This window comes from Xiphophorus hellerii, chromosome 24, assembly GCF_003331165.1.
Source record: "Xiphophorus hellerii strain 12219 chromosome 24, Xiphophorus_hellerii-4.1, whole genome shotgun sequence".
In the NCBI taxonomy this organism is placed as follows: Eukaryota; Metazoa; Chordata; class Actinopteri; order Cyprinodontiformes; family Poeciliidae; genus Xiphophorus; species Xiphophorus hellerii.
Window position 1 is genome coordinate 8,166,260 of NC_045695.1, and position 12,153 is coordinate 8,178,412.

Consider the following 12,153-nt stretch of genomic DNA (forward strand, 5'->3'; position numbering starts at 1 on the left):
TGGTCAGTCAGAGGCTTCATCAGAATTGCTGTAATACTGACTGCTACAGGAGATCCGTGTTGCCTACAGCAATCAGCATCTACAACAATTCATAATTCATAATTGTATAATCTAAGCTACAACAATGTTTATTTTCCCTCTGGGATTAGTAAAGTATTTTTTGAATCGAATTAGTAATTTATCTCATAACAGAATAAATGGTGGTTATATTTTACCAGGTGTTTTCATTTTACGATAACAGGCTATTTTGACAGACACACCGACGCTGGTTCATAAATCACTGGGCCCATCTTTCCCCCAGAGCTATTCACTGCCGTCTCCTAGTAACAGGAGCCCCTTCCCTCCCTTTCACTTCCCTTGATTTCTTTGGACCGTACCACGTTCACTTTGGTGGGGGGGGATTTCCTCTTCAAAACTAATTATATTTCTGTACAGAAGCTGCAAATATGGAATGTGTGATTTGCATTAAAAGTGTTACACTTCTTAAAGCTTGGATAATTAAAAAAAAACTGATACATTTATTTATTATATTTGTATATTCACAATTGCCTCTCCGCAGAGGCGGAGAAGTCGACTTTACCTCGAACTGTCAAAATCGCTTGTTGCTCCCAACCTTTAAAAGTAGTTAGCGAGCTAGCATGTAGCGGGTCAAAGGCGCCGCTGTGATATGTGGTTTTTTTTTAAGAAGAGGAGCAAAAAAAGTTTGTAAGGGGGGAAAGAGCGGGCGAAAAGTGTGAGCCGAAGACCGTGACTGCCCTGTCGAGCCGTGCTGCGGGTCTCCAGTCGTTGACCAGCCGTTGGCGGCGGGCTGAAGAGCAGCTGGATGTGACAGGTCCCAACATCAGGTAGGCTGCAGGTAGCTAGCCTAGCAGACGGCGTTAGCATCCTTTAGGTATTGATTCTATGCACGCGTAGTGGCGTGTTAGTGAATGTAACGCCTCTCAGGACTTCAGGGTTGTTGTGAAATATTAGTAATAATTCAGGTTTTAGGTCTTGTTTGTGGTCCAAAGGCCGAGAAATAACTACACAGAAGCAGAGAGCTGCTGAAAATAAGAAGAAAAGAAATTGGCCCATCGTAAACAGATGTGATGTTGGGTCGTCGTTGTTGTAGCTCGGTGTTGTATGACTTTACAATTGCTTAGTAACTATCATTTTAAATTAACTTTCGCATGTTAGTACACTATATATTCCCTTACATTAATTTTTTTCCTTTTTCAGGCAAATATCTGCAGTAAGTATGCAAGGATTTATTCAGTTCAATTTGACTGGAAAATACCTTTAAAAAAAATAAAAAATCCCAGCGGGAAATTAAATATTGTTGTAAGTCGTTATCGAAGTTCAATGAGTTGTTGAAATGCTGATGGCTATCGGCACAAACTATCTCCTGTAGCAGCCCGTATTACAGCTGTGTTGAAGCCTCTGACTGAAGTATAACAGTCTGATGAAGAGCATGCTTAGGCTTTTTGCACAACACTGTGCAGATGTTTCAGAACAGAACCTGTCTTTTTTTTTAAAAATCAGGCTGATAAAGAAGTGTGCAGCGCCATTTCTCCTTTAAACATGATATGTGAAATTATATCCAGATAGTTAATGTTTGTTCTTTTCTAACGAATCAATATCCTCTTAAAATTTCAATGAAATGTCCAAATTTTTGACGGAGAGCTTTAGACACGTTAAAACGTGTTTGTTTTTTTTCCTGCAGTGGAGTTTTGTGCAGTGACTTTTGTGAACAAAAATTTTATTTTTAGGTTGCATCCAACAGGGTCAGGTTATCCCTAGCCATTTGACATATACTGTATATCTCCTGGGTTTTAAATTAGGTTAAGAAAACTAACTCTTCACTGACTGTATGTGCAAAAAAGCTTCAGAAAACAATAAATACATTTTTTGTCAGAGGTATTTGCTGTCCCCCAAAGTTGTACTTCCCTGGGCGTTGTGTCGTTTTGCACATATCAAAAACTTCCACTGGTTGTGTGTAAGATGTTTATATGTAATATATCCCGTATATGTGTGTTTATGTAAAATAATATGTTTATCATTTATTGTGTTTTTGACATGTCACATTTTTTAAATTCTTAGGTCACTGCAGTATGAAACCTTTTCATGGTTGGTATCTTGTGCAATTGGACCAAAATGCAGTGAGCTTTCTGTTTTATGCCAATAAATACCAATGATTAAAATTTGACCTTAGTATGTTTGAGAAGGACATAACCTTCCGTTGTTAAAAAGCAAAACTAGAAATTGGATATAAATAGCTGCACTGTCAGCTACTCGCGTCGTTTTAAGACGGACTGATCAGAATAAAGGAAGCACACCCCTTTACTGCTTGTTATTTGATTATGGCTAATAATAGAAAAAGACAGCTGCCTTTTCATTGATCTGTCTTCGCCGCCCTATTTCTGAGCCCTCCTTTTTTTTTTCTTTTCCCTCTCGTGTCATGTTGAACTGTCGGCACACAGTTTTTACCTGTCAGTCTTTTTTTTATATATAAGCAATTCTTTTTTTTCCCTAGAATCGCAGTTCGATGTGAGTGTGCCGAGCTGTTGGGGTCAAAAAGGACAAGGATATTAGGAGGGGAGGGGACTCCACGAGGGAAGGAAGTAGCTGAGCTTGTTTGTCTGCCAGGCTTTTGTTTGCTTTCCTGTTGGACACATCAGAGATCTGCAGTCGGAAAAACTGAACTGTTTTGCTTCTAGATAAGCTACAGTAGATATTTTTCTTTGTTATTTTTTTAGCAGCATCCTAACTCCTCCTCTTTTAAATCTCGCAACCGTGCACAACTTTCACTGTTGCTGTAAGCTGACACTTTACTCTTGACCAAAGATGGCGTTCCCCGCCCTTGTCGTCATGCTTTGTGCAAAAGCAGAGCGCTCTCTTGTCCCATCTCCCTACAGGTGCGCTGACGTTTATGCCGTCGTCACCAGATGTTGACACTTTTTCTGTCCCAGTGACCTTTCAACCCTTTTTTCCACGTTTATGTCGTCACAAACACAAACTCTAATGTAATTCAGACTTAATGTGACAGGTCAACACGTATGCATAACTGAGTGATGGGAAGTGAGATGAATGAAACTGAATTGCTCAAAATGCTAACATATAGCAAAAAGCTAACATTTTAGATCATCTTGAACGCATGTTTCAGTCATGTCCGAGTTGATGGGAAAGTTTGTTAGAGGCTGCAAAAGTCTCAAAACAGAGCAAGCAGGACTATTAACAGTTTGAGCTCTGTTGACATGTTTTATTCAAAGCATATTAATTTTGTTAGAATGACCTAGTCAAAGTCCAGACCAAAATAAACCTAGGAAAACTGCTGTTTGGAGCTATTTTTTAAAAAGAAAATTGAGAAAAAAATCCAGTCTCCAGTGTTTCTTTTTTGATATGGCTTAAAAATAAAATCTCTGATACTTTTTGACTAGATCCGACTTCCAATTTTAATATTTTTTTTTGTTTTGCTTTCTTTTCTAAGACAGAAAATACTTTCAAAAAGGGGCTTTTATTTCAATCCTCCCTTCTGTGTGAAATATAGACATTATATTAGCAGAATAAAGACACAATTTTACCAGAACAGTGTCTTAAAATTAAGACGAGAAAAAAGTCACTTTAATAAGAAAAAAGCTTTAATAATTTTTCTTTTTGTTTGGAGTGTTCATAAATTTCATTCTCCTAATATTTTTTTGTTGTAAGATTAACTTCACTCTCGTGTAATTTTGACTGTATTCTTGTAACATTATGACTTTATTTGATGATGGTTCTACAAAGCATTAACTTGTTGCAAAACTTTGAAAACAATGGGTCCTTTTTGATATTTTCTGCTTGCAAAAGATAAAAACATGTAAAAGTTTATTTTAAAAAAATCAGACAGTAAATACGTTTATTTGCCGCCTTGCTGCAACTGATGACGCGTCACCAACAACCTTTGTGTGAGCCAGAGAGATGGACATAGAGGGAGAGAGAGAGACGGACGGTACAGCTGTTCTATTGAATCTGGATCGAAAAGTCATGAAGCAGGATCTCTGACTCATCAGTTCTGTGACGCTCCGGTTTCACGGCCCATGTGATCGCCGGGCAGCATGTCATCAGCCCGGCTTGGAAGTGGAGAGGGAAAGAAAAGAAAAAAACCACACTGCAATACATTATTATTATTATGACATCTATTATTATTTTTTATGTTTCCCAAGCAATAACAGTAGTAATTTTCCGGTCCAGTAAACTAAAGAATTGGACTGAAATAGAGTTTGGGAGATAGCTTGCAGAACTGCGGGGAAACGTGCAAGGTGAGGGATGGACAGAAGCCACGGGGAGGGCGAGAGAAAGGTGCTTAAATGGAGGAGGAAGCGAGGGATGCTGGGATGGAGGATGAGTTTGGAGGACGGATGCTGAGAGGAGGTGGAGGAGAGAAGTGGGAGGGAGGGTGCAGGTGTAGTGCTCCGGTTTCCTGGGGGGATGGTGTTAAATGCGATAGAACGCAGACAAGGACACTGCTGATCTCCACTATGCGGCTGCGCAACACTTTGATTACTGCTTGTTTTCTTCATGCTCCCCCTCACCCACCCAACCACAACCCGTTCCTCTAGTCAGATCGCGTGTCGAATTTAAACAATGCCGCGCTCTCCGGGATCTGAGTTTGTGACGTTAAGCGGCGCGTGAAATTGGGGAAATACCTTGTGAGAAATCAGTATTCAGGGGTTTTGACTGTAAGCGCAGAATTTGTCCCATCAATCGGATTGCTCTCCTCCAATCAAGAGGCGACGAAAGCTGGGATTCAGAACAGGCTGTGTGTTATTGGCTGGAGCTGTTCGAGGGCAGGACCCAGCTACAGGCTGGTAGGCAGGAAGGGGCTGGCTTTAGGGGTGTGTGTCTGGATGGGGGCTGGGGGGTGGAGGAGGTGGGATGTTGGCTGGAAGTGTTACAGCCAAATAGTTTGAGTAGACACTCTTTTGCTTCCTGCCCGCCCGCCTGCCTCGCTCGCTTTGCTCTGCGGCTGAGAGAGAGACGCTGAGAGAGAAAATCCCTGTCTAGGCATGGACCTCTGGCTGCGGTGCTCGGCGGCTCGCGAGGAATGACAACAGCTCACATGGTCATTAACTCCTCTCGTCGGGGCTGAAGGGAGAACCGCACCGGAGCCAACGGGTGCCTCCTGTGTTTAGGACTAAGACAGAAGCTCACAGCAGCGCTCCGGGAACGTATAAACCGAGGTGGGAATGACTTGTCATTCAGTCTGGGCTTCTTTTTTTTTAAATAGATGGGGTTTTTTTTAGGAGTTTTGCTGCAGTGTGCTGCATACCAGTCTGGGTGGGGAGGGACTTGAGGGAATGTTTTATCTGTGTGAGAGAGGGTGTGAGACGGAAAATAAGGAAAGAAAAATATAGGAAGAGAGGGAGAAATCCATAGGAGCTTTGAGGCTTTCCAGTCTCCCAACATAGACTTTCTCTTTCAACTCCTGGGGGAACGGGCATTATCACAGCAGTTGACTTGCCCCTTTCTCAGTCCAAATGTCAGGAGCTCTACTTTTTCAAGTGTGACACAGAAAAGCTTGTCAAATCTACAGTTTTTAGAAAGTTCTTCCGGGCAAAGTTCTTCGGACAGATCTGGAATCGAGTCCGTCCAAATTTCGCTTTCTCGACCTAAAGCCAAGAGTGGCGCGGTCAAAGAACTGGACATCGCCGCCCTGCGTGGAAAAGGCCAGAGCGGTGTCATGCGCCTGGCTGCAGATCAAGGGGAAGTGGGTGTTTTCTAAAATGGAACAACAGTCCCGGCCCTTCCTGTTGAAAATAGACCGGGCTAAATCACTAACGTGCCCCACCTCGAGATTACATCTCAAGTGAATTTTATCTTCAGATGACTTGCGCATGAACAAAAAGGGGTAATTTCAAGTGGTTTCATTTCATGTATTTGTTGTTTTTAAGCAAACACGTCAGCAGGGCTTAAAACTGTAAAGCTAAGTATGGTATTTATCCAGTTTTTTTCCATTAATTACCTTGGAAACCCTGTTAATCATCATATTTATCTGAGAAGCACAATTCATCTCAGGCAGACGACTGCTCTATAATTAGATGATGACTTGCCTGAGTCCCTTCGACTTAGCAGAGAGCAGACAAGAATGCTTAGGGAAACCAAATCTATTAACAGAGTGCAGGCAGTCAAATAAGCAAAAATTCTCTCACCTTTTCTTAATTAAAGTGCATTTTACAAAAAATCCAAACATATCGTCCTATATCAGAGGTATGGACTATTTGGGTCACCCTTGTTTAGCTAAGGCTATTATGATATGGGGCTCACCTTCCTGCTGACTCAGGAAAATGCTCATAGCTTAGTCCTGGTATAGACTGTGCTGATCTCCCTCACCCATCATTATACCTAATGGTACTTGATAGAATTGAACTCAAGGATTCTTGGCTTAGACCAAATGCATTTCATACGCTTAGGGAAAAGAAACATTTCCTTTCTGCATTTAGGACCCCTCTCTATGGAAAACATTGTCCACTTGTTCCTCTTGGCCATGCAAATAACTGAACATCTACCGTTTGCCAGCTTAAAAACGTAATAAATGGTATTGCAGTCGCTCAGTAACCTTGCTCATAATCTTTTCTCTCACAATCTTTAGAATTTTTTTTTTCATTGTTTTCAAGTTCATATGGCCGTTAAAAACAGGTAGCTTATCGTCCCTGCTGAGCAAACACAAGCTACAAAGATAAACCGCCCAGCACAGATAGCAGACTAATGGGTTACATGCTCGCTTTTCAGAGGTCAAGCCAATGACTTTCACTAGAGACATCCCAGTCTCGCTGACTCTCGTGCAATTAAGCAGACTGACCAAGATAATGCCCCTGGCAGCTGGTCTTAGTAAGCGTAAGTAATCCACAAAGTCTACTACTGCAGTGGTTTTCTTCACATCTCCGTCCGGGTTCATCGGGTCATCCTGTCTGGCCACTTTGGTACAGGATGCACAGAATCTGCTTCTACCTCCAGCTCTTTAGGTTTCACTTTCTGTTGCTTATTTCTGTTAACACTACTCACACTGTTCCAGTGTTCCACAGGGTGGATTATTATACCACAGGTTTTATATCTGTAAAATGGAAACACAACTTTGTAATTTCCGTCTCTGCAACGGCTCAGAGTCTATTACTGATTTTCTGATGGATGAAGTGTCATATAGAAATATTACATACTCTTATTGAGTAGGTAGCTGACTATTTCTTTGTCTTTTTATAAATTAGCTTTGACCTGACAAGAAGTCAGCTTTAGGATCCTCCATCCATAGAATTACCTCCTTCTGACCTTGAACTCGGTTCAATTCAAGCGAACTCTGGCGAAATGTCTCATGGCCTTTTACCAAAGAGAAATCCTACAACCGCAAAACATCTGACTACATTCTAATTTTGTTTTGCACTCCTGTCGTCTTTAGAAGTTTTCATGTCATTATTCCCGTGCAGCGCCACCACAGGCGAGGAGGTGAACAAGTTTGTCAAAGTGTTTGGTTCCTTTGAAGAAGTACAGTGCGAAAGCAAACTACACCAGCTGAAAACGTAACAAATGTTGCAATTTCGGTCCCCAATCGAACCGAGTCTACTGGATTATCAGGTGTGAAAACACCCAATGATTCTGAGAGGGAGGTCGATTGTTCAGGACTTTTGCTCCCGGTGGTATCTTCTATGATCATTTCATCTCAGTCATGAAACAACAGTTTCATTGGAGGCAGTCCTGTCAGTGGGAAACTTGTTGTAGTGGTCCAGCCTTTGCTTCTGGGATTTGGTCGGTGGGTGCAGTCACCTCCCCTAGGTGTTCAAATCAGACTTTCCACAAATTTCTAATAATGCTTCAGAAAGAACACCAACAGACTCTTTCTTCTTCTTCCATTTTGCTATTGGTGTTTTTTTATAATTATAGATCTGTTTTTATGCAGTGCTATGTTCCAAAGCTAAAACTTAATGTAGTTTTTCATTAAACAAAAACTTCCTTTCTATACTGCAAAAACATGCAATAAATGTCATCAGTATGCCCACAAATATGTGGTCATGTTCCTGCATGTGTTCTTTATCTTACTACCACCCTTATAAGGGACCTTTTTATCTTCAGCCGATACCGTTTGTTTTGAATATTTTTCATTGTTGCTCGTTGAGTCTCTTCAGGCGACCCTGACAGACTCTTACTGACACCGTGTGTCAGAACTCATTTAGTGAGCTAATCCCCCCCTTTTTTTTCTGTCCGAATCAAATGCGTAAAAGCAACGTACTGGTGTTTTATGCACCATCATTTCAGGCTAGTCACTTAACAGACAACGGGCGCCATCGCTTCATCACATGGTGACAAATTAGGTTAGCTTCATGGCCGACATCTTATGGCTTCTAAAAATAAGAAGGGATTAATTGCTAAAGGTCAGATCTGACATGATTCTTACCTGACTGTCTCTTTCTGCAGCGATTGGTTGGCTCCCTGGGGGGGTAATGTGAAATTAAATCCCGCCTTAGAGAGCAGAGCCTGGGCGTCAGTACGATCGGGCAAAGGAAGCTTCTGATCTCATTTCACATCATCAGCACTAAAGTGGGACAATATGATTAGCTAAGATGATGGTTTTGGATTTATCGGCTTGTGGCTGGATTTGGTTTGTGATTTGAAGGAGGAAGCTGCTCTTTAACCCCCCAAAGCGATTCTTATTTTTGCCCCTTCTACTTCTATAATGCTTAAGGGCATATTTCTGAAGAAATGTAAAGTCTTTGTAAACTCTAGGACAAGTCTTAGCTTGTTGCTCTCAATAATTTAAGATGTTGGTCTACATGCCAGATGTTCTGGCCAAACCTTCGTTTTCCATTCATTCTTTTTATACACATGGAATAGTAAAATAATAATCTTTTAAACAGCGCTCTAGGTTTTTGTTTTTTTACAACCCTCCTCCAGTGTGGAGCATCCTCCCCCTCTTCCAGCCCACAGTTACCAAGCAAAACATTTCCAGATGTGCCCAGAAACGAGCTCCCTGCTCAGTAGCCTAGTAATGGATTTCATTCTCCCCAGCGAAAGGTCACTTCCTCAGATTGTTGCTTTATCAATCGTCCCCTTGCTCTCACTACACGACATTGAGACACAGCACTGCCTTTGCAAGACAAGGAAGGAAGCTCGTACCGACATACCCCGAATGAATGTGAACCGACAGGCTGATGTCAGCGAGGCGGTCCCTAATATGGACGGAGAGAGAGGAGAGACTAGTGAATGTTGTGTGACACTGGGCAGCGTCATAATCATGTCTGGCAGTGGCATATGCATCTGTCTAGGTCTCTCTCTGTGGCTGCTGGACGGCCGCCCAGAATAGTGCAGTGCTGCACTTTTCTATTGGTCGCACCTTGTGTGGCTCTACAGTCCAGGCTTGACTTCACAGCTCCTTTTCCATCTTCACGCAGATTGTTTGCTCTCATCCTACAACATAAAGGGCTTTTCTCCATTTCCTGTTTTGGTAGGAACTATGTTGGAAAGACTTTGGACTTCCAGTCTCTACATACTCAGCCAAATAGCGCAGCTGCCTTTTTTATCGCCTTGAACCACTTGAACCTTTTTAGATTTTGTCACAACCACAGACTTTAGTGTATTTTATTGGAATTTTATACAAAAAAAATGTTCTTGTCTCCTCTTTTTTTTCTGTTTCAGATCAGACAGAAAGTGCCTTTTGAGTTACCATCCCTACTTGAAGACTTTGTCCGAAGAGCTCCTGATATTCCTCTGCGGTCTCTGCTGGCCATAGCTTCAAATCCCACCTGGTTTGTCCTCGTCTGCGCTTTTTGTGCGAATAAACCCCAAGTTAAACCTGAAGCCGAACCTCTCCGCTGCTGGCCAGTGTGCCAAAGCTTAAAGGCGCTTCGAAGGGAAGAGCTGCACACCTTTGTGCTGTCCTAAAATGTGCCATTGTACCTGAAAATAGGGCCACCTTTGCTCCCCAACACCCACCCACCCCCTTCGAAAGAGATCATTACTCATAAAAAGGACATTTTGGGGACAGTGGTGTGTCCAATACAAGCATGATCCCTCTGCCTCGCCAGAGGTCTGCTCTTGAGATTTACTGATTGATGATGATTGATGAATCTGTTTGACTGACAAACTTCCACAGCACAGTTGTTCATCCCATGCTCAGGTTTCTCCACCAGATTTAATGGGTTTTTTTGTTTTGTTTTTTTTGGGCCGCAAAGACAAAGCACCTCCACTGACCTGAGGCAGAGTATTTTTAACTGCATGTTCCATCGGTTTTACTTTTGATTTCATGTGTTTTTAACCCGGAGCTCTTTGTCAAAGCACCTCCTCCCCGAACCGAGCGGCTCCCTCTCCTTCCTCCTGCCCCGCGGCCATCAGACCCCTTTCGACATGGCTCTAAACATAGCCTCGATACGGGACACAAAATGGCTGACCCTGGAAGTGTGCCGGCAGTTTCAGCGAGGGACGTGTTCGCGCAGTGACGAGGAATGCAAATTCGCCCACCCACCCAAAAGCTGCCAGGTGGAGAACGGGAGAGTGATCGCCTGCTTTGACTCACTAAAGGTACGTACTCACACGTATGTTCAGTTTACAGACTCAAACTTGTAAATAACCAGTTCATGTGTTATAGATGATAATTTGAGGCCCAGTGACCTAAAAAAGAAAAAAAATCTACACAAGTGACATAAAACATTAGAGTTTATGGTTTCCCCTGGTTGGTGAGTGTAGGATGTCTGCTCAATTTAGCATGTGCGTCGGGTCTCCCTGCTGTACTCAGTTAGCAGACTGCTCTGACCTATGAAGCGAAAGGCCACAGAGGCCTGTCGACACGTTCAGTGCCACCAGCGATGGCTGCATTTTTATTTTCTTTTTTATACAATAAGTTCTTCTAATGTCACCGTGCCTTGTCCATCATCCGTGCTCCCAGGCCAACATCTGATCGCCTTGAGCCGTTCCAGGGCGTCTATTCTCGGATCTGTGTCAGCTGTCACGATGTTTACAACCGGCAGGAAAACATTATAGCACCAGAGGCTGCTGGGAAACGGTTTTTAGCGATTAAAGTGGCATATACTTCTCTTAACAGTAGAATGTATAAAATTTAACACCAAATACTTGAATATCTCTGACATTGTAGCAAGGCTTCTTCACAGTAGGTGCGACATGCTGTATCTAAGAGGAGGATGTTATTTTTTCCTTCTCTGTGCTGCAGATGTGACAGTGATAAATAGCAGAAGAAACTAGAGCAGCACACTAGACCAGTGAGGAGTTTTTATCTTGTCTTCTGAAGCTGCAGCGTACACATTAAAAAAGCAGATGGTGGAATTTGTCAAAGATACTGTCGACCAAAACGTACAAAAACCCTTGTGAAGACCGTGTTCATCCCATGTTCCTTACAATCAGTTAAAGCAGATGTGTGTTGAGCTTCATAAGTTATACCTTTGCTTTTTCCCTTGTATCTGTAGACAGAGCAAGAGTCGATGCTGGGAAAATGCCTTATTTTCTGGCCTACCATCATAAATGTAAACATGTGGAGTGCTTAGTTCAGATTGGATGAAAATCTTAAAACTTTATTTTGATTGTAACGTGTTTAAAAACCGTCATCAGAAGTCGTCTTTTTTTCTTTATAAAAAAAAAGACTGACTAGAAGAAGTATTTTAAAAAGCTGCTTTTATTGGTGCAACCAGCTACCCTCTTGGCCGTGACTTTAACAGAGCGAGGCTCATTTAAGGCGTCGCTCGCGGCGTTCGCGGAGCGTCGTTCCTTTTCATGCAAGCGGTTACGCTTTTATAGCTTAAACAGCCCACATCTGACTCGGATCAGGACTGATTTGTCGTCGCATCAAGCAGATCTTACGCCCGCCCTGTGGAAGGAAAGAAGTTTTTGGAGATGATGTTAGGGCCCAACTTAGAAATTGTTACTCTACCTGAAGAAGTCCCTTTTTTTTTTCTTCCTTATTTTTTTGTTGCGTTTTCTTGCTCCCCATCATAAAAAAAACAGCCTCCTGTTTTTTTTTGTACAGCAGGATTTTACCTCCAGCTTGTTCCTTCAGTCACAAAGAGTCTCCCTATGACAGCTGAGAGAGTGAAATCTTTATTATGCATTAGGAAATGTGTTTTTCTCAACGCGGGGCTGATTTTCACCCCATTACGCCCATATCATCTTCCCGGGTCTTCTCATCCGATCGTGTTATCGTGGCGG

The 12,153-nt window shown here is 42.4% G+C and overlaps 1 protein-coding gene across 12 annotated transcripts in view; it reads left to right on the forward strand.

The window, feature by feature from the left end:
• The first annotated feature begins 614 nt into the window (after positions 1 to 614).
• LOC116716075 (muscleblind-like splicing regulator 2) overlaps positions 615 to 12,153 on the forward strand; it is a 44,712-nt gene continuing 33,173 nt past the window's right edge. For 3 of the 12 annotated variants that reach the window (XM_032556844.1, XM_032556850.1, XM_032556852.1), the window contains exons 1-2: positions 4,887 to 5,195; positions 9,637 to 10,518. In XM_032556844.1, coding sequence (XP_032412735.1) covers positions 10,345 to 10,518 — 174 coding nt within the window. In that variant the 5' untranslated portion in view covers positions 4,887 to 5,195; positions 9,637 to 10,344. Of the gene's footprint in view, positions 846 to 4,883; positions 5,196 to 9,636; positions 10,519 to 12,153 lie in introns of those variants that run through there. The other 9 variants (XM_032556845.1, XM_032556847.1, XM_032556849.1 and 6 more) reach the window with 5 other exon arrangements.